The 19,985-nt window shown below is 36.8% G+C and overlaps 6 protein-coding genes, 1 long non-coding RNA gene and 1 other non-coding gene across 13 annotated transcripts; 4 read left to right on the top strand and 4 right to left on the bottom strand.

Annotated features, from left to right (window-relative positions):
* Positions 1-447: 447 nt before the first annotated feature.
* On the bottom strand, positions 448-711 carry AT2G09005. Its single transcript, NR_140451.1, has one exon. It is a non-coding gene; the product is annotated as an other RNA (long non-coding RNA).
* Positions 712-2,250: 1,539 nt separating this feature from the next.
* Positions 2,251-6,607, top strand: AT2G39130 (Transmembrane amino acid transporter family protein; the record flags this gene model as incomplete). 3 transcript variants are annotated; one of them, NM_179981.3, is made up of 12 exons in its annotated part: positions 2,257-2,407; positions 2,643-2,712; positions 2,801-2,997; positions 3,137-3,462; positions 3,930-4,144; positions 4,544-4,567; positions 5,017-5,417; positions 5,538-5,673; positions 5,765-5,930; positions 6,020-6,063; positions 6,155-6,217; positions 6,294-6,607. In NM_179981.3, exons 3-12 carry the CDS (start codon positions 2,819-2,821, stop codon positions 6,390-6,392), a joined length of 1,653 nt encoding a protein of 550 aa, NP_850312.1. In that variant the 5' UTR covers positions 2,257-2,407; positions 2,643-2,712; positions 2,801-2,818. The 3 variants fall into 3 exon arrangements, with proteins under 3 accessions (NP_001324654.1, NP_850312.1, NP_001324655.1); NM_001336758.1 differs by having other exon boundaries at positions 2,257-2,712; positions 6,294-6,392; NM_001336759.1 differs by lacking the exons at positions 6,020-6,063; positions 6,155-6,217; positions 6,294-6,607 and having other exon boundaries at positions 2,251-2,407; positions 5,765-5,974.
* On the bottom strand, positions 6,606-7,842 carry WTF9 (Ubiquitin carboxyl-terminal hydrolase family protein; the record flags this gene model as incomplete). The annotated part of the gene is made up of 1 exon (NM_129469.2): positions 6,606-7,842. Exon 1 carries the CDS (start codon positions 7,767-7,769, stop codon positions 6,606-6,608), a length of 1,164 nt encoding a protein of 387 aa, NP_181445.1. The 5' UTR covers positions 7,770-7,842.
* AT2G09000 lies at positions 7,642-7,835 on the top strand. The gene has a single exon (NR_140450.1).
* Positions 7,843-7,877: 35 nt separating the features above from the next.
* On the bottom strand, positions 7,878-10,116 carry AT2G39110 (Protein kinase superfamily protein). Of its 2 annotated transcripts, none has more exons than NM_001336757.1 (5): positions 9,629-10,116; positions 9,158-9,534; positions 8,799-9,062; positions 8,597-8,719; positions 7,878-8,519 (listed from the first exon to the last, which is right to left on the bottom strand). In NM_001336757.1, exons 2-5 carry the CDS (start codon positions 9,506-9,508, stop codon positions 7,995-7,997), a joined length of 1,263 nt encoding a protein of 420 aa, NP_001324582.1. In that variant the 5' UTR covers positions 9,509-9,534; positions 9,629-10,116; the 3' UTR covers positions 7,878-7,994. The 2 variants fall into 2 exon arrangements, with proteins under 2 accessions (NP_001324582.1, NP_850311.1); NM_179980.4 differs by having other exon boundaries at positions 9,775-10,116.
* Positions 10,117-10,175: 59 nt separating this feature from the next.
* On the bottom strand, positions 10,176-12,207 carry AT2G39100 (RING/U-box superfamily protein). 2 transcript variants are annotated; one of them, NM_179979.2, is made up of 6 exons: positions 11,731-12,207; positions 11,513-11,650; positions 11,351-11,405; positions 10,955-11,211; positions 10,676-10,763; positions 10,176-10,568 (listed from the first exon to the last, which is right to left on the bottom strand). In NM_179979.2, exons 1-5 carry the CDS (start codon positions 12,099-12,101, stop codon positions 10,694-10,696), a joined length of 891 nt encoding a protein of 296 aa, NP_850310.1. In that variant the 5' UTR covers positions 12,102-12,207; the 3' UTR covers positions 10,176-10,568; positions 10,676-10,693. The 2 variants fall into 2 exon arrangements, with proteins under 2 accessions (NP_850310.1, NP_001323588.1); NM_001336756.1 differs by having other exon boundaries at positions 10,676-10,719; positions 11,731-12,125.
* APC7 (tetratricopeptide repeat (TPR)-containing protein) lies at positions 12,173-16,906 on the top strand. 2 transcript variants are annotated; one of them, NM_179978.3, is made up of 18 exons: positions 12,173-12,398; positions 12,509-12,577; positions 12,669-12,719; positions 12,997-13,131; positions 13,227-13,289; positions 13,731-13,840; positions 13,965-14,049; positions 14,185-14,244; positions 14,644-14,689; positions 14,859-14,932; positions 15,030-15,080; positions 15,158-15,358; positions 15,435-15,479; positions 15,562-15,655; positions 15,784-15,929; positions 16,231-16,460; positions 16,555-16,615; positions 16,706-16,906. In NM_179978.3, the coding sequence occupies exons 1-18, from the start codon at positions 12,330-12,332 to the stop codon at positions 16,790-16,792; spliced, it is 1,677 nt and encodes a 558-aa protein (NP_850309.1). In that variant the 5' UTR covers positions 12,173-12,329; the 3' UTR covers positions 16,793-16,906. The 2 variants fall into 2 exon arrangements, with proteins under 2 accessions (NP_850309.1, NP_001031513.1); NM_001036436.1 differs by having other exon boundaries at positions 12,263-12,398; positions 16,231-16,615; positions 16,706-16,881.
* A 34-nt stretch (positions 16,907-16,940) lies between these two features.
* Positions 16,941-19,765, top strand: EMB2799 (NAD(P)-binding Rossmann-fold superfamily protein). Its single transcript, NM_129465.5, has 9 exons — positions 16,941-17,301; positions 17,530-17,642; positions 17,925-18,097; positions 18,338-18,431; positions 18,725-18,835; positions 18,943-19,032; positions 19,158-19,243; positions 19,327-19,391; positions 19,473-19,765. The coding sequence occupies exons 1-9, from the start codon at positions 17,088-17,090 to the stop codon at positions 19,580-19,582; spliced, it is 1,056 nt and encodes a 351-aa protein (NP_181441.3). The 5' UTR covers positions 16,941-17,087; the 3' UTR covers positions 19,583-19,765.
* The last annotated feature ends 220 nt before the right edge of the window (positions 19,766-19,985 follow it).

Here is a 19,985-nt window from a genome sequence, read left to right as displayed (position 1 = left end):
GTTGCATTCCATATCTTTCTCTTCAAAGTTTCTTGAAGTAGGAGAGTAAGATGTTATTTTGCAGAGTAAATATAATTTGCACAAATAAAATCAACTATAATGTGAACTCTGTAAAACTCAAAACGTAAACATATTCTTGGCTAGTTGGTTTCATTTTTTTTGTTTGGTATGAAATCCCAACATACACAGTATAAAGTCGTAGCATTATGTTATCTCCAAATCCAATACTTATTATCTCCATATGTAAAATCTAACCTTCGCACCATAGGTACATATATAATAACATAACATGGTTACTCGCAATTTATGTCACGAACAGAAAAAACCTTGCAAAACATAGTTACTTGCAATTTATATAATGAGCAAAAATCATCACAAAAAGACAAAATGCAGGACATTATGTATTATTATTATTTTGATAAAAGGCTTATGATATTATGTTGACAATGAGTATCATTCAACAAAAAAAAAAAAGAAGAAGACAAAAATAAAACATTGAATCAGTGATTGATGTGCAATATCATTCTTGAGCTGTCTAAACCTTCACTGCGTCATCATTTTGGCATTGATTTGTGTATCATTTTTGCAAATACTTGTGAGGACGATCTTCCTCTCCTCTGTATTAATATAGTTTCGAAAATAAAAATAAAATACAACAATGAAGCATGTGGGGATATGTTGAAGGAAGCGGAGAATCAACAAAGAGAGATCAAATGAGCACATGCTCTTGAGTTATCGTTTCAGAAGAAAAGTCCAAATGAACGACCAACAGATCTACACATCATGTGATTCTGTTCTTACGATTGTGATTTTTTTGCCGGTTCACCTCAATTAACTAGTCATTTTTGCAGATTTCGAAAGTGAGATAGATATATACTTTGATTTGACATACTTACAATCTGATACATACATGTTCAATGAACCATTTTGTTTTTATTAATCTGACCTTTTTATCGTATATCAACTTTCATTTTGAAAAATTAGCTATTTGATATTGACCTAATCTTTTGATTGATTACTGTGGCTTTTTCCCTCTTGTTTTATGACGATGCAATTTAAATTCACCAATCTAGATACTCCATAGCATATGTGATATATACTCTGAAAAGGTGTTGCTAGCTAAATGAGATGAATCGCTCATTCATATGTGGTTTTGATTTTTGTGTTTCTCATGACACTTCTTGTTTTCGTTAGCCTCGCTAAGGCGTCACATTTCATGAAACCTTAATAAAAAAGCACTATTTGGTTAGTTTGTTTTAATACATGATCAGATTCTCAGTTTGTATTTCTGACCAACAACAAAAAGAAAGAAAGATTCTCAGTTTGCTGTTAAACTATTTTTAAAAAAGTGGGATTTGAGACAATCCCACAATCCTAAAGCTGATGTATTGCAATAATAAATTTAAATTATCTCCGTCAGCAAGATATGGTTTGCCTACCCAACAATGAAGAATAGTATAATCATATTCTATAATAAGAAATTGACATAAACAGCCCCCTCGGATTATGCTAATTAGTCCACTTAATTACTTTTATTTAGGTGTATCTTAAGGACATTTTCTTGTCTATAGTAAGTAAGATAAAGAAGCAAACAATATGATTAAAAATTATGACGTCGTCGAGCCATAAATAAAACAAAATATGTACTATTAAATAAGCACTGCTTAATCTGGCACCAATCACATATTCACGGCGTACCACCACTTGAGTTTGCAACTCGTCGTCATCCAGTCATCTCCTTGTTGTCCTAAACTTGTGTGTTCTTGTCTTTTTATTCCACTCGACCAAAAGGGCGTGGACACACTCGCCTGATACTTGTCACACGTCCTTCATACGGGCTCTCTGCTAATAAAACAAGATGGTTTTTTTTGTTGTTGATATTTTGTTGTTTCCGTTTTAAACCAAATCTTACTTTCACATTGTTTTCACTTTTGTCTTACGATCTCATTCCAATTTCTTACCAAACATGGTTTAAAAATTTAATTAAATATCAAAACATCTTTGTTAAAAAAAAAACCCCCAAATTGGTACTCTTTTCCAAACTATTACATGTATAAGCGTTGGGTTTAGAAAACAGTACCAATCAAACTTAAACTGGGAATCTATAACTGGAAACCTATCACATATTCAAACTAAAAATGGGAATCTATAACCACAACAATTAATACTCAATGATTAATTATTAAATAAGTTTAGAGGAAAATGATTAATATAAATAAAATAAGTTACCCTAAAAAGTATTTAATTTGAAAAAAACTTTTGTAAAGAGTTTTATTATTTGTAGAACAGAGAAAAAGCCGCTCTCTCTCCCTCTCCTTTCCACTCTCATCTCCCTCTCTCTATATCCTCCTCCTATCAGAAGAGCTCTCTCTTCTCTCCGCACCGATTCTGATCCGAAGATTTTCAGGTAACAATATCAATGTCTACAACACCAACGATTCTCACTTTCTTCTTTCTTCAATCCTTTTTCATTTGTTTTCTCTTTTGCCAATCAATGATTTAAGATTGAATGAAATTCTCACGCAGCGATGCAATCTTATTTCTCTCAAAATTCTGTTTCTGTTTCGAAATTCCGACAATCTTACCAATGTTCTTTTGTTTGTCTGTTTTCTTGATGTGATCTGGGGACTCAATCATTGAAGCTTAGAATTTTTTTACATTTCTCCATAATCCTGTTCTTGAGACAGAACAAGAGACTGTTTGACTTTACAGGTTAGATCTCGTCACCAGTTATCTTTATTCGGATTTGATTGTTCCGACAATCTTACCATTTATTTTCTTTTACACGAATTCAAATCAGATTTCATAAAGTGAAAAAATGAATCACGTACCGTCTGATCAAAGCTTTTACATTGAGAGCGAGGACGAAGACGATAGGAAAGATTACGTAGAAGAAGATGGTGGAAGCCATTCTGATTCCTCTGATGATGTTTATGATGAAAACCAAGCTCACATTAAGCCTAGCTCATACACCACTGCTTGGCCTCAGAGTTACAGGTTTGGCTTCTCTCCGTTTCCACTCTTTATTGTGGTAGTTAAGTGAATATGTTTCATTTCCGCTAATATTACTCCATTTCTTGATTTGATTTGCTACGTTTTAAGAGTTGGTTTTGTGTGTTCTTGATAATGTTTGTAGGCAGTCGATTGATCTTTATAGTAGTGTACCGTCTCCCGGTATCGGTTTTCTTGGGAATAATTCGATGACGAGATTCGGAAGCTCTTTCTTGTCTTCTGGTTTGATAAGAAGACATACTCCGGAATCATTACCTACTGTTACAAAACCTTTGTTAGAAGAACAAGCAGATGAACAAGCACTACCAAAACATAGACTTAGCTCTCAGGGCTTACTCTCTCCTATTCCTTCGAGGAGGGGTTCGATGCGAAAGGATGAGAAATCATCCATGGTGTCTCATGAGATTCCAATGTCTCGTAATAGCTCATACGGACAAGCTGTACTAAATGGTCAGTTCATCTTAATGCTTGAGTTAAAATATCGTGTCTTCTCTTCGTTAAAAGTGGTTAAATAGTTTTAAGAGATTCTCTGATGCTTGGCTTGATGAGAGTAGTAACGATGGTAGAGCTAATTGCTGCTTTCCTAGAACTATAGAGCTGCAATATTGATTGCAATTGTGTTCATTCACCGTTAAATACTAATGAAAATATGTCAACATTTTCTCTGTTGTTTGATTTTCATTATAGGAATCTAGATTGTGTGTGTAAGAGGGTCTAAGACCGTCTTCTTCGGGGTTTAAAGATGTATGTCTCTTTATAAATTAAGTGAATCGTACAAAACAACAATCAACTCTATTGTCCTATAGCACATGGAGCACATGTTGGACCAAACACGTCTAGGTTCAAAGAACATGATTGAGATCTTTTGCTCTTAGTAAATTTATGATCATCTTGTATAACATGTGGGTCATGTGCAGGATTGAACGTTCTTTGTGGGGTTGGAATACTTTCAACGCCTTATGCTGCCAAAGAAGGAGGATGGTTAGGACTTATGATACTATTTGTATATGGTCTTCTTTCTTTCTACACCGGAATCCTCCTTCGTTATTGCCTCGACAGTGAGTCTGACCTCGAAACCTATCCCGACATTGGCCAAGCTGCGTTTGGTACTACTGGACGTATCTTTGTCTCGGTAAGATGATAAATTTCCTTAAAATCTTCCTCTATAGTGAAGGTGATATAAAGTTAAGGACCAAATAGAGAAAAAGAAAACTGAATGAACTATATACAAGATCCCACACAAAAAGAGAATTGCCTTTTGGCCTAGGATCAAATAGAACAACTCAAAAGCAAAGGGCAAAAAGCTACCACTTTTGTTTCAAGTATGAAGCTTTATTCTTATGAAAAATTACTATCACGCATGTGTTGGTGCAATTAGATTGCTATAAGAAGTCAAATGAGTAGAAGAAACCTATTGAATTAATAATACATCTCATCAAATAGAGCAAGAAACTACGAATATTAGCTTCTTTAATAGTGGAATTTGATATCAATTTTTATTAATTTATTCCTTTTATTGTTTGTATTGCAGATTGTACTCTACTTGGAGCTATACGTAAGTACTTCTTGGATTCGTCCATCACTTGACTTTAATTCATATTTTATAAAAATTGGAATCCCATGACTCTTTTTGTCAAGAAAAGTACATAACTACAGAGATTCCAAGTTGTGTTTTAAAAAAAACAAACAAGAAAAGAGATCTCAAGTATGTGACCCCATGTTGTGAAACACGTTAGCAAAGGGTCCCATAGATTCTGCCACTAGTTCTAGATTTGGCACTACCTGAAGCTGCTTTAAACTTTTCTCTTTGTTTCATTTTGTTCCTTCATAAAGCTTATATACTTTTGACGTCACTAAAGTAGCAAAGATATATTTTAGATGGAAATGATCCCTAAAAAGCTTCTTAAAAGCTACTAGTGTGAAATGATTAGTTGAATAGTGACTATATAGTAGATACTAGATGATACATCTGCAGACTTGACATGAGTCTATTCATATTTTCAGGCATGCTGTGTGGAATATATAATATTGGAGAGTGATAATTTGTCTTCATTATATCCAAATGCTGCCTTAAGTATTGGAGGATTTCAGTTAGATGCACGCCATCTATTTGCATTGCTAACCACTCTCGCCGTTCTCCCCACCGTTTGGCTCAGAGATCTCAGCGTACTTAGTTATATCTCTGCTGGAGGGGTGATTGCATCAGTGCTAGTGGTTTTATGTTTGTTTTGGATTGGTTTGGTAGATGAAGTTGGAATTCACAGCAAAGGAACTACACTAAACTTGTCAACATTACCTGTGGCTATAGGACTCTATGGTTACTGCTACTCAGGACATGCTGTTTTCCCCAATATTTATACTTCTATGGCCAAACCATCTCAATACCCTGCTGTTCTCTTGACATGGTAAGCTTATGTCGCTTTAAACAAGTTCTTATCTTCTACAACGCTTCGACTTTCGCTTATGCAAACTTCAAGAAAATATTCAACCATTTTGATAGCAGAAAGATTGATAATTTTGTGCAGTTTTGGTATTTGTACTCTGATGTATGCCGGCGTCGCTGTTATGGGTTATACGATGTTTGGAGAATCAACACAGTCACAGTTTACTCTCAACTTGCCTCAAGATTTAATTGCAACTAAGATTGCTGTGTGGACTACGGTAAGTGGACCAAATATGTTTTCTTTCCACTACGTATTGGTTCTTGCATGTTGGTTGGAAGTAAAACCGTTTTGTTTTAACCGTTTCACAGGTGGTCAATCCATTTACCAAATATGCTTTGACCATATCTCCAGTAGCAATGAGTCTTGAGGAGTTGATACCATCAAGGCATATCAGGTCACATTGGTACGCCATCGGCATTAGAACCCTATTGGTCTTCTCTACTCTGCTTGTTGGTCTCGCTATTCCCTTCTTTGGTAAGTTCCTCTTTACTATTTTGATGCAAAGCTCCTTTTCTTGAAAATCATACTTTTGCTAGTTGTGAGAACACTCAAAAATCTTGCAGGTCTTGTCATGTCATTGATTGGATCGTTGTTGACTATGCTCGTCGTAAGCTGTCTTTTCCTTCTATTTTTGGTATATCTACTACAAATGAGGATCTTAAGTTTGGATATATAAGTTCATCTTTTGTTTTGTGCAGACTCTAATACTTCCTCCAGCTTGTTTCTTGAGCATTGTAAGGAGAAAAGTTACCCCGACCCAGGTTAGCCTCTCACAAAAACATTGTTTCTATGTGTTATAAGACGATTCATTAACAAAGTTTTGGTTGGTTTTTGTAGATGATGTTGTGTGTCTTAATCATCATAGTAGGAGCAATATCTTCAGTCATTGGCTCATATTCAGCTCTTTCCAAGATCGTTGAGAAATTGACCAACTGAAAATATTTCTCTGTTTTTTTCTTACAAACTCTTATACCCATTTTGTCTTTCAGGGGAATACTTTTTTTCTTTTTTTCTTTTTCTGTTTTGTCTTTTGTTTTCGTATAGCAAAATTCATTCTTGCATTCAAAGCTTTTGTAATATCTGAGTGATGATCTGCATCTTAAAACTGGTTTGAAAGTTGATTAATAAAGATTGGTACAACATTTTGCCTTAGCCTTCAAAATCCAAATCCAAATCTTTATCTACAACCCCTTCGTCCCTAAACCCGAAACTATTCCTTCGACTCTTCAGAATCAACTCTGAATTCTTCATCAACTGGATGTATTTCTTCCTTACCCCCAACACAGGATGTGTTTCAACACTAGCTTTATCTCTATAAGGCTCTCTAAGAATAGCTGTACAAGTTTTATTCTTCATAGACAAGTAGAAAATCTGCGGATGTCTCTCAAACGCCTTATGAACCTTTTGCGGCAATCCAAAATGCTTCTTGAGACATAACAACTTCTTCCTCTCAGCAGAATGCTCAACGAAAAGACAAAGCAATTCATGAAGAAAACCAACAACTCTCTTCTCTGCTATATCACTACTTGGATCCAAACATGAATAATCATCATATGGTGATACATAAGGAAGCTTTTGAAACTCCATTAACCAATCTTCAATCTTGACTCTCAATCTACAACCTTTTGATGGAAACAGAGGAAACTCAATCTCTTCTAAACTCACTTCTCCTCTTCTCTTCTTCATTGCATTCTTCTGCAACACAGACAAAACCTTATCTCCTCCATTATAATCTACTGCTAAACCTTTAACTCCATCTTCCATATCCACAAACCTAAACGAAGAATCTAAATTCATATCTGGAAACTGCAAGTAATCATCAGGTAAACCTAAATACCATTTCATTCCTTGAACTATACTTAGTGGCAAAACATTATCTTTACTCATCAGAATCAATTTCTTCAACCTATCACGCAAATCATCTGCAGAAGTTTGGTATACGACTCTCTCTTGCCTATCTAGTTCTGTTGCTTCTGGTGTCAATCTAAACCATGGGAGATTATACTCTGGACCAACGAACTCTTCAAAGATTGAAGGAAACTTCCTTAAGAAGTGAGCGATTTTGGTTGATACATCGAATTGACGAGTCTTCTTGGAGATGGCAGAGATCGGAATGCAGCGATTAGGTTCCTGGACGATACAGTTCTTAAGAGAGACGACGGATTTGAGCTGAGATGATCGGAGGATGTGTTCGATGTTGTCGAAATAAGGATCTCTCTTCCATTTCATGTAAACGTCGACGTAGGTTCGTTTCTGAGTAAGGTTGGTGCAGGAGGAAGCTACGGTTTTGGCATGGCGGCGAATAGAGAGCATTGTGGAACTAATCGGAAAACCCTAAAACCCCAATTAACGGGAACATAGAAATCGGACTATCGGAGAAGACAGTTGCAATGTTTACTTTAAGATGTAAACGACACGGCGTTTATTGTGGGCAAAACTGCGGGCCGTTTTATTTATAGAAACGACAAGTGATTATAATGGCAATTAATATTGGCATAACACAAGCAGTGTGATTATCAGTTTGTTCTCTCAAAAAAATCAAATAGAAGTAACAAGTTTATGAGACCAAGTAGGTAAATTGGGACAACCATTTTCTCCAATTAACAGTTCAACAAATCTTCTCTTAACTCTCTCCCTTCTTGAGGCTTCGAATGCATCTTTAGGTGTCAAGCTTTTCATCAATGGCAGTCCTGAAGGAGCACCATCTGATGATGTTTCCACTATCCTTTCTAACATCTCTGAAACCTGACTCATTGTTGGCCTTGCTTTCGCTTTTACCATCAAACACCGGTTAGCAACTGCAGCTAGCTTTAATGCTGACTTGAGGTAGTAGTTTCCTTCAAGTCTTGGGTCGATGATCATTTTGAACTTCTTTATGTCGGATAAGTGTGGTCTGATCCACTCCAAGATGTTCTGCTCGTTTCTTGGGCGGTTACGGTCAAAAGGTCGTCTTCCTGTGATGAGTTCATATAAAAAGATTCCGTAGCTCCACACGTCGCTCTTAGCCGTGAGGTGTCCTGTTTGGATGTATTCCGGTGCTGCATAACCAATGGTCCCTACAACCTGTAGATTCATAGTTTGGTAAGACTTCAATTGTTTCAAACAATCAATGGAGACATAACAAGTAAGGCGTAGCGTACCGCGGTGGAAACGTGAGTGATTCCATCTGAAGGACCCATTCGAGCCAGTCCGAAATCCGAGAGTTTTGCATTCCAGTTCTCATCAAGAAGGATATTAGAGGATTTGAAATCCCTAAAGATGATCTGCATATAAGATGAGTATAGTTTCAAGAACATATGAAAAAGGTTTAAAGGCATTTGTGATCATGGATGGAGAAGATACCTGAAACTCCATGCCTTGATGAAGATAAGCGAGTCCTCTAGCAGTGTCTTGAGCAATCTTCAGTCTGGTGGACCAAGGAAGAGGAGTGACTATAAAACGATTGGATAAATGGTCTTGAACACTTCTGTTTTGTACGTATTCGTAAACAAGTAGCCGTTGGATCCCTCTCTCATCATCCTCAGCGCAATAACCGATCAGCTTCACCAGATTCGGATGCTCCACTACTCCCAATACATTTACCTCTGTCACCCATTCTTTATGCCCCTGTTAATGCATACGTAGTTGTTTTTATTGTTGGGTACTGAAGGAGGTTGTGTAAAACAGAAGCAAACTAAAGAGAGAGAAAAAGATTTGCTTGCCTGTAGACCTCTTCTACTAAGTTGTTTAACTGCAATATCAATCTTTTTACGAGAATCTTGAGGGTTCTGAATCACGCCACGAAAGACACCACCAAAGCCACCTTCACCGATCATCAAGGAGCGGCTGAAGTTCTTGGTAGCGGTTTTAAGGTCATCGAGGACAAATACTTTGAGATTATTACTGTGTGTCTCTGAGAGGACGTGCAAGGAAGAAGTAATGGAAGTAGCAGTACTTGTATCTGAATTAAACTCAGACCCTGATCCTCCTCTAGCCATCGTAGCTGAACCAAACTTTCTAGTCTTAGCTTCATCATCCTGAGTTTTGTCTTTGCTGAAGTAGAAACATTTCATTGCCTTAGATGAAACCAGCCTCTTCACTATCCAAACCAGGTCCACATTCCAAGTCAACACAAACAGAAACACGATCAGAGATGAATTAACAGAGATAATCACCAATCATTCAATCCATACCAGATATCAAGTTATCAACACAAAAATCATCACATTTCAACTAGATTCCCTGACATTTGGAAGAATGTAGAACAAAAATCGATATACAACACAAAAGTAGAAATGTGGTAAGAGTGTTGAGAATCAGAAAGGGAAAGAGAAGAAACCTGATGTAGAATTATTCATGAGGATGAATGGAATGCTGTGATGGGGGTCTTCATGATCATGATTGAGAGAGCTTTAAAGCAAAAGAAAATGGTAGAGAAAGAGATAAGAGGAGAAGAGAGAAGACGAGCTCACCATGATCGAATGGGGGAAGTCAAATAGGCAATGGCAGCTGGATTGCCGCTTACCAACCTATAGAAGAAGCCTTTTATAATATTTTATTTTGTGTTACACCCGCTTGCTTACTTATATCAATCAATACCTTAATAGAGAACGCGTTGTTTATTAAAAAAATTTCCCCGTGTATATTCACCATTTAATCTTTAAGGTACGGTTTAGAAGAGAAATTCAAATGAACTTTCCTCTTCTATGGAAGCTTCGTGTAATTTATCTAAAACTATGTATAGTTTTAATTTATTAAAAATTGATAGTCAAATTATAGAAAATATTTAATGTTGTTGAAATAGGTGGTACTCGAAACGTAAGAAAAAATGATGAGGTGAGGAAAAGCGTTGGAAAGAAACTTTGGGGGTGAGAATTTTTGGTATAGAAGAGACGTACATTATGGAAGTAGAGAGACTAAGTGTCAGCTATTTGAGAATCCACCTATAGCTATCTCAAAACTAACTCCACACCTAAACTTGCATCATCTCAACATCTTCCTCCTACCTACTCTTTAACTCTTGGTTTCTCTTACTTGGTCCAGTCTTTCCACTATTGAACTTCCAAGACACCAACAGTCGCGTTGTAAGTCTGTCTATTTACTTCATTTGACGAGAGCATAGTGCTCGGTTATCTGCAAGCGAATACAACATAATGACTTCAGAAAAAAAACCATCGAAGCAAAACAGGTTCCTACTTAGTGAAACCAAACCCACATAATACATATCCTAATTTCTTTACCTGTTTTTTTTACTGCTATTACTCCACCTCATTGTATTCAACCACTGCATCATAAGTCTCCATCGTGAGTATACTCTCCGCAAAACATCTGAAAAATGTTTTCTTTCTCATCAGAAATAGTATATGACCAAAAAACCTAAACCAAACAGATATCAGCTCTATCATCTGTTCAGACTTACAAGTCACTAGGTTTAGGTTGCCTATGTGTTTTCTGTACTACTATACTAAACCTGTAACTACTTGAAACTCTGAAAAAACCCTAGCGTATAAAAATCTTACCTTAGTTCATGCCAAAATATATCCACCTTATCAGACAAGAATTTTCGAAGAGAGGAGACTTCATCTTCCACCAACATCCCGGTCTGCCCGGTTTGTCGATTATTCTCTCTCTCAAGCCTTTTGATGAAAAGAGCTGACGCAAAATGAACAATAACTGAGGGATCAGGATCTCCAAGGACTGCCTGAAGCTCTCTTCTAATCCATGGCTCAATTCTTTCAGTTATCTTTGCTTTGGTGTAATCATTCACCGCCAAACTCTACAATAATCCAAGATGACACAACGAAGCAGGTATATATAAGGCTTCCAATGTGAACATATATCCAATAATGTAAGAGTGTAAACCCCAATACTACAAACATCAAACAGAGAAGAACACATTGTATAATGAAACTTACTAGTTCCAAGCGCCTTGAATGTAATCGAACAGCTCGTAATTGCTTAGTGTATATGCTGTATTTAGAGCCAACACTAGTTAGAAACAACGGCGAACTAATCTAACACTTCGAAAAAGGAGATTGCAAATGAAGCTATAGAGTTAGAATCAATAGTAAACCAACCTAGCTCGCCACTGAAGCTTTCGCTGGAAGATAACAGAATCAGGAACTGAACCTGGTCGTCCAAATGATCTCCGCCATGGCAATGGCCTTGATCTTGAGCTAGAGTTTTCCAAAACATCCCTCGACCTTTGAATTATCCTAATGAAATAATAACCAAGTGAATATAATAAAGAAGTGATTTTTAACTTCATAGAGAGGATCTTAGAGAGAGAGATAACCTCCGGCGATCGGAAGGATTATTCCGATGATAAGTTAAAGTCTCACGATCACGAAGAATTGGTAATTGCTCCTTATGGTATTTTCTAGAAGCAAAATCACTAACGATAAACCAGGAATCAAAACGAGTGTTACAAAGAGGACAATTCCTCTTGAAGCTGCTCCACTTCCGAATACAAGCAAGGCAGTATCCGTGCTTGCACACCGTGATCACGGCGGCGGATCTTCGCTCGGTTAGATTTTCGAGGCATATCGGACACGATTTCCCCTGTAAAGCAGGAAATATTGCTCTCCCTGCAAATTTCGCGATACTTTCCGGCGATCGAAGATGTCTCGAAGACGAAGGCGCCGTGGAGGACGGTAATGGAGGCATGACCGGAGATAGAGATTGTTCGGTGAAGTCGGGCTCTTGGAAAAGTCGGGTTTTAATGAACCGAGATGGATTTCAGATAGATAACCGGTTAATGTCGGTTTGGGTTGACTCGGTTCGAGATTTCTTGTTTCAAAATGAAGAGCGAGCGTGAAGGATCTTTTACTTCATCGCTGCTCCGAAGAAAAAACTTCACCATTGCCACTAACGACGAACTCTCTTGTCTCTGAAATGGAGGTTCCAAAGGAGCAGATCGCGACTTTAATAGAGCATGGGCTTTACGATTCTGCTGAAATGCTCGTAACTTCTCTAGCTTTTAGCTCATTTTGATTGTCTATCTCTTTTTTTCTAAATCCCTAGTTTTCATCAAGAGCTAATGAAATTCTCTCTATATATGCAACTAAATCCAGGGCTGCTTTCTCGTTTCTTCTCCTACTGTTAGTGCCGAAACTAGTCCTCAGCTCAAGGCGGAGAATTTGGTTAAGCTTCTTTCTCCGTCGATATTTTCTATTTTAGTAGCTGCTGAGTCCGTTAGATTGAAGTTAGATTCTTTCTGTGTTTTTTAATCAGATTCTACTGGGTGATGCTTTATTTCATCAGAGAGAACACCGGAGAGCTATTGTAAGTTCTCAAAAGTTTCATTCTTTATGTTTCTCTTTTGCTGTGAAGGAAATGTTACTCAGTTCTCGATAGTTTAGTTCTGCCTCAAATTTGAACTCTATAAATCATTCTCGGAACTTGAATTTGACTGGATTATGATAAAATTGTAAAGATTCTGATTATATGAATTTATGGAGTGAGCAGAGATAAGTTTTATATTTGTATTGCTTATTCTTTTCCTGTGGATTACTTTGAAGTCATCTCGAAATTCTGAATATGTATTCCTTCTTTTTGTCAGCATACGTACAAGCAAGCGTTGCATCATTACACAAGGATTCCGAAGCAAAGCTCCGGTATTTCGAGGAGTTCATTATCTTTATCTACCAGATCATCTGTGAATGCCTCCAGCATTTCTGCTATTAATGAGAACGAGGTAAATAACTGTGTTGCAGTTTCCAGAAAGTGATGTGGTTTGGTTTAATTTCATTGGAGTTCATGTGCATCTTCTTTTTCTAACTTTCCTTTTAGGTGAGATTCAAGATTGCTTCATCTCACTTTGCTCTTAATGAAACAAAAGCTGCGATTGCTGAGGTATGAGTGTCATCTGTTTGTCTGGTTTTCAAGATTTATTTAGTCTTCTGGATTTGTTGGTCTAGAAACTTTGGTATATAGAAAATAAAATATGTGTGTATGAGACGGTAAAAGAGCTGTCTAGGGATTTCTCTATTTCTAAGATTATAGATTGGTTTTGTATAGGATGACTTTTATGTCTTGCTATTGTATTTTATAACCAGAGTTAAGTAACTGTAATTTCAGTGAAACATTCTTGGGCCGTAACTAATGCATTGTTATAGTATTCCTGAATGTGAGTTGAATTTTGTTGCGTTGACCTGCTCCCATCAATGCAAATCCATATTACAAAACAAGTAAACTAATTGGATTCCTTCCAACACTGCATGTAGGTATTAGGGATGATAAAGCCATGGTCTGCTTAGCTATAATCTATTTTTGCACTTGTTATTTCTTTGCCAGATGGAATCTGTCAAGACCAGGAGCTTAGAGATGAATATACTGATGGCAAAGCTTCATCGAAATTCTGGATACAACCGTGGTGCTATTGCTTTTTATAAAGAGTGTTTAAGGTCTGTTTTTCGTTTTCTTTCCCAACATTTCCTAGCATAGAAACACTGTTATAATATCTCACTTTTTACGTTAAATACCAATTCAACACATAGTAAACATATATATAATCTTTAATCTCTGCAGGCAGTGTCCTTATGTACTTGAAGCCGTCATAGGTTTAGCTGAACTGGGAGTTAGTGCAAAGGATATCATATCATCGTTTACTCAGGTGTCCCTTTCTACGAGATTTCTTTCACCACTTCTTCAAATGTGTTTTGCACCTCTTTCTCTCTATTTTGCAATTACCTTTTCTGTGTGAAATCCATACAACTTTGTAATTTGTTGTGTCATTTGTTCATTTCAGACTTCAAATAGAAGTGCAAAGGTTTCACTCGATCAGATAGATCCTACCCGCTGGTTGCAAGTAAGCTTACTCTTTAACAGGATTTACAACGTTGAAAATTGTTTGAAAGTACACTCATTAATCATGCCGCCAAGCTGATTATTGTACGTGAGTTAGAATCTTATTTTATCAACTATTTTCCCCCGAATACGACTTCATATATAATGATTCTAAGAATTCTGTCTTCAAGCTGTTCATGTGTGGAAAGTGAATAAATCGTCTTAATAGTATTATTCCCTTTAACAAAGTAGTGCTTTGATGTTCTTGTGTTAGTAGAAGCTCGACTATTTAACCAGGAAACTAATACTCCACATAACTTTTCTTGGATGGATGTTTCATTGGTTTCATGTTGTAGCATACCTGGCAATAAAATCTATTTTCTTCTTTGTCTTTTTCGGTAATTTTTCTTTGTTTTCACAGCGTTATGTAGAGGCCCAGTGTTGTGTTGCTTCGCATGCTTACAAAGGTAGCTCTCTTTTCTTTTTGGGATGCCTATGCCTACAATGGATGAAATAAGGCATTTAGTTCTTTTTTTTTAACCTTGTAGATTTCATTTCTTGCATTTTATTTGTGGGAAATTCTGCAATCTGATGCTTGCTTTACTGGATATGGTGTAATATTTTTTTGTTACTCAGGGGCGCTGGAACTCTTTGCTGAACTCTTACAACGATTTCCAAATAATGTACACTTGTTGACTGAGACAGCAAAGGTTAGGGATGACATCGACTACGATGCAAACAGAATTTCACCTGAATTTTTCATTTTATCATGACTGACGCTGATTGACATTTATTTCATTTGTATAGGTTGAAGCCATTATTGGGAAAAATGATGAGGCCATAATGAGATTTGAGAAGGTAGTCACCACATGGATATTTTTTTCTCAATTCTCAACTTCTTTAATTCATGCATAATCATCTAAAAGCTTTTATAGGTTCGGTCAATTGATCCTTACACACTAACCAGTATGGATGAGTATGCGATGCTGCTTCAGATTAAGTGTGATTATTCCAGGCTAAACAAGCTCGTCCACGATTTATTAAGCGTTGATCATACCAGAGCAGAAGTATTTGTTGCTTTGTCTGTACTATGGGAAAGGAAAGATGCAAGGACGGCATTATCTTATGCTGAGAAGGTTAGCTTTTTTCTGACACTGAATTTTTGTGCCAAAATCTTTGTGTGATAGCTCATGACATACACTATGCAATCAGAGTATCAGGGTAGACGAGAGGCACATACCCGGCTACATAATGAAGGTAAGCTAGTTCAACGAGGAGTTTATTTATTTTTAGTAAGTTTGCATATATATATATATCCACTAATTTGTTAAGACGTCAGGGAAATCTACTTTTACAAGCAAAACGACCAGAAGCTGCAGCGATCGCCTTCAGGGCTGCCCAGAATTTGAGGTCCGATCTTCGTTCATATCAAGGTCTGGTTCACGAGGGAAAAAGATCTGATATACACTTCCACTGTTGTACTGTTTTGGTGGTATAAACCTTTAACAATCATGAAAAGGTTGGAGTGTGTAATTAACTTGCGCTATTGAGGTCATTTCAGGCTTAGTCCATTCTTATCTTGCATTTGGTAAAACCAAAGAAGCATTGTATACCGCCAGGGAAGCAATGAATGCAATGCCTCAATCCGCGAAGGCTCTGAAATTAGTTGGTGATGTTCATGCGTTTACATCAAGTGGCAGGGAAAAGGTACAAACATTCAGCTTTGTTATGCTTCTATGGTGTCAATTTTCATCATATCAATATTCTATCCAGATTTTTTACATCTTAATCAGAAGCGGTGAAAGCTTTAGGGAGTTAGTTGCATATAATACTAAATATTGAAACTGGGAAAGTTCCTTAAACTTAACTGTTCAAATCTCAATTTTGATAAGCATAGTGTATACCAAATCTGAGAAACTATTCAGAGCTTGTGAGTATCTTCTTGTGATCTTTACATTATGTATAAAAATTTATGGTGTAACAGTAGAATGATATGGTTTTATAACAGGCAAAAAAGTTTTACGAGTCAGGTCTGAGGCTGGAACCTGGGTACCTTGGAGCTGTGTTAGCCCTAGCTGAGCTTCATCTAATGGAAGGGAGGAATGGAGATGCTGTATCACTACTTGAACGATATCTCAAAGATTATGCAGATGATTCTCTCCACGTCAAGCTAGCTCAAGTGTTTGCTGCAACGAATATGCTACAAGATTCTTTATCACACTTTCAAGCTGCATTAAGGTTTATGAAATTCTAAGCCAGTAGTGCTTATAGTTCTTGTTGCTCCTATGCGAAACAATAACGATATAACAGAGTGTAAATAATGTAAACGCAGAATAAATCCACAGAATGAGGCAGCCAAAAAGGGACTAGATCGCTTGGAGAAACAAATGAAGGTTGGGAAGAATCAAATCGAACCATTTTATTATGAAGCTCGAACAAGGATGATGTTTAGTGTATTCACAAAATTGGGGTGTTTGTTGCAGGGAATAGACCCAGATGCAACAGATGAGAATGACGAGAACGATGTTGAAGATGTTGATGGAGACACCGAAGAAGCTGAGCTCATGTGAAGAGTAGAGAGACAGAAGAGTGTGTAAACTGTAAAACTATCGAATCCTTAACATTAATATTAATAGCAAATGTCATTCCTTTTGTTTCCTATAAACAAACTTAGAATATGAAAAGAAACGAAAAAAAAGACCAATATTCTACAACATTGGACGTCGTGACGTGTAAATACGCCATTGGTTAAAACACACCAAGAGAACCCATTACCAAAGTCTCACGGAGAATCCCATCTCTTTCCCCACGCCAACTCAATCTTTTTCGTCGTCAAAAGCCAAAGCTTTTTGCTTTTTTGTCTTAATGGGTTTCATCTCTTGCATCTCATTTCCGACGATCAATTCAAGAATTCTATCGACTCACCACTTTTCCAAGCACTCGACTTCAGCGTCTTCTTCATATTCACTTAAGTTTGCTTTGAGACGTCAGGAGGATAAACCCAAAGTCTCGTTTTTTCTTCCATTAACGTCTTCGTTAATGGCGACCCCTATTCAAGCCTCTTCTTCCTCCACCATTGGTATCTTCACTCTCTACTTCTTCAATTCGACTGCTTTAAGGATTAGTGAACTTTGACTTTTAAGATAATCCTATGTTAATCTTTTATGCTTAGTGAGGTAATTAGAGCTTTCGAATGATTTACAATTTCTGATTACATTGATGAGGAAGCTAAGAATATGGTAAATGAAGGTTTAGTGATCTGCCTCTCCAAAGTAGTGACCTTTTTAATATGTTGTTTTGTATGAAGGTGAGACCAGTGATGGCTTGAAGGTCCAGTCTCATGTTTCAATTGGAGCAAACGATCTGCTGATTGTTGGACCGGGTGTTCTTGGACGCTTAGTTGCAGAACAGTGGAGACAGGTATAATTTCTGTGTTGTATATCCCCTACAGGGGACTTAGCTCAATTTGATACTTACTCATATTCTTCTTATAGAACATCCGATAGATATGGTGTTTCTGTACTACGAAAACAAAAACGTTTATGATGTCCTGCAAATCCCTGTTTTAATGTGTCTTGAGTGTTTATCAATATGGTGTGTGTGTGGATAGTGACTAGTACTTTTTCTTCACAACGTATATATAGTAAGAGTCATGTTTTTCACAATATGGAAGTTAGAGTTAGAGCTTTATATGTGGAGCAGGAACATCCAGAGTCTCAAATCTTTGGGCAGACAGTAACAACAAATCATCATGGTGAGTTGGAGAATTTGGGTATCAAACCATCTCTTAAAGGAACCGAATATGGGGGAAAGTTCTCCTATGTGATCTTTTGTGCTCCACCATCACAAAGCGCTGATTATGCTGGTGAAGTCAGGTGATTAATTACAAAAAATCTTATGTTTTAATAACTAGAAAGTCAATTTATGCATTATGATCTGTTAGTGAATGCCAGAAATGTCGACTATTGTGCGCTTGACTTTATTAGCTGGAGAAGAAAAATGAAGCTAAACGTCAATTTGTGCTTTTTAGTTCATCCTATGTGACAACAGTAAAAACATTTGCCTTCATTCAACTGTCTAATATGTGTGTATGCTTGTGTTTACAATCGGATCAGGAATGCAGCATCAAACTGGAATGGCGAAGGATCATTCTTATTCACATCTAGTTCTGCACCTTATGATTGCTTTGATAACGGAGAATGCAACGAGGTTTGTCTCAGCACCTGAATACCTATTTTCTTTCAGTTTTCTCCATCCTAAAATTCCTAGTTTTAGACTTTAACACCACATTTAGTATTATTCTATATCAAAGTTGTTTAACACAATTACTTGTTGAGGTAATTTGGGGAAAAGAGTCTCTCACATTTAAAATCTATGAAAATCAAGTATACAATCAATAAAAAAATTTGATATTTGAGACCACAATGCAAATTCTTGTTCATTGTGAATATATATATGTGCTATTCAATAAGAATTTCTAAGTTCGTTACCCTTCACTGCAGGATTCTCCAGTAGTGCCACTGGGAAAGAGTCCAAGAACTGATGTGCTTTTGAAAGCTGAAAAAGTAGTGTTGGAATGTGGAGGGACTGTCCTTAGACTAGCAGGGCTTTACATATCCTTTTGGATTTCGATACTGAAACTGAATGAGCAAGTATTGAAAGACTTTTTTCTTGGTCTGTAGAAGATTTGAGCATTATGTTTCTCCTGAACTTTTTATACACAGAAACTAGAGGTGCACATACTTACTGGTTGAGTAAGGAGACAATTGATGCTCGTCCTGATCATATTCTAAATCTCATACACTATGAGGTATATTTGTGATTTTGTTCACTCTCATAACTAATTAGTTGATCTGCAGATTGAACTCATTTTCTAGAATGGCAGTGTACTATACATTAGTCTCTTATCAGGTTCTCTAATGTGTTTTTGAACAGGATGCAGCATCGCTGGCAGTTGCAATCATGAAGAAGAAAGCCGGTGCTCGGATTTTCTTGGGTTGTGACAACCATCCTTTGTCAAGGTAATGCTGCTTTCGTTCTAACTTTGAGATTACTTTCTAACTTTTGATGAGACATCAAATGTTTGACCCCTCACTCTTCTCAGGCAAGAGGTGATGGACCTGATGGCTCAAAGCGGAAAATTTGATAAGAAGTTCAAAGGTTTTACAAGTGAGTTTCTTCAGACATTGACATGTAGTTGTCTTGAAAAACCTTAAGCTTCATGGAGTCTGACAACTTTGGCTTTTGTAGGCACCAGTGGTCCTTTAGGGAAGAAGCTGAACAACTCTAAGACACGAGCGGAGATAGGATGGGAGCCGAAGTATCCAAGCTTTGCCCAATTTTTTGGAGTATCGACATAATATTTTTACTTGGATTGATTAAGAATGTCTCTAGCGCTGAAGAATCCAATAATGTGAAGCATTATTTATGTTTGGTACAAACAAACTCATGTATCCTCTTGAGTGATCAAACAGCTGAAATTTTCAGAATTCTTCATAAAGCTCCATGGTTCATATATATAAATCATATTTTGTTAATTTACTTAATACAGTTAGCAAATGGGTTGAGAAGTAAATAATCAACGCAAACTTAATCAGTTTGAATAAAATATATAAACGTGGTTAGATCATAATAATAAAGCATCTTATAAATCATCTAATTAGATGGATTTTAAAGGTTTCTGTCAAGATGTAAAAGCTTGTGTCTTGTTCATTACCAAATTAAGATTCTAACAAAGAAATAGGCCAAACATACGAGGCCTCA

Source organism: Arabidopsis thaliana, chromosome 2, assembly GCF_000001735.4.
Source record: "Arabidopsis thaliana chromosome 2, partial sequence".
Taxonomy (NCBI): Eukaryota; Viridiplantae; Streptophyta; class Magnoliopsida; order Brassicales; family Brassicaceae; genus Arabidopsis; species Arabidopsis thaliana.
This window is presented reverse-complemented; position numbering and strand designations above follow the sequence as displayed.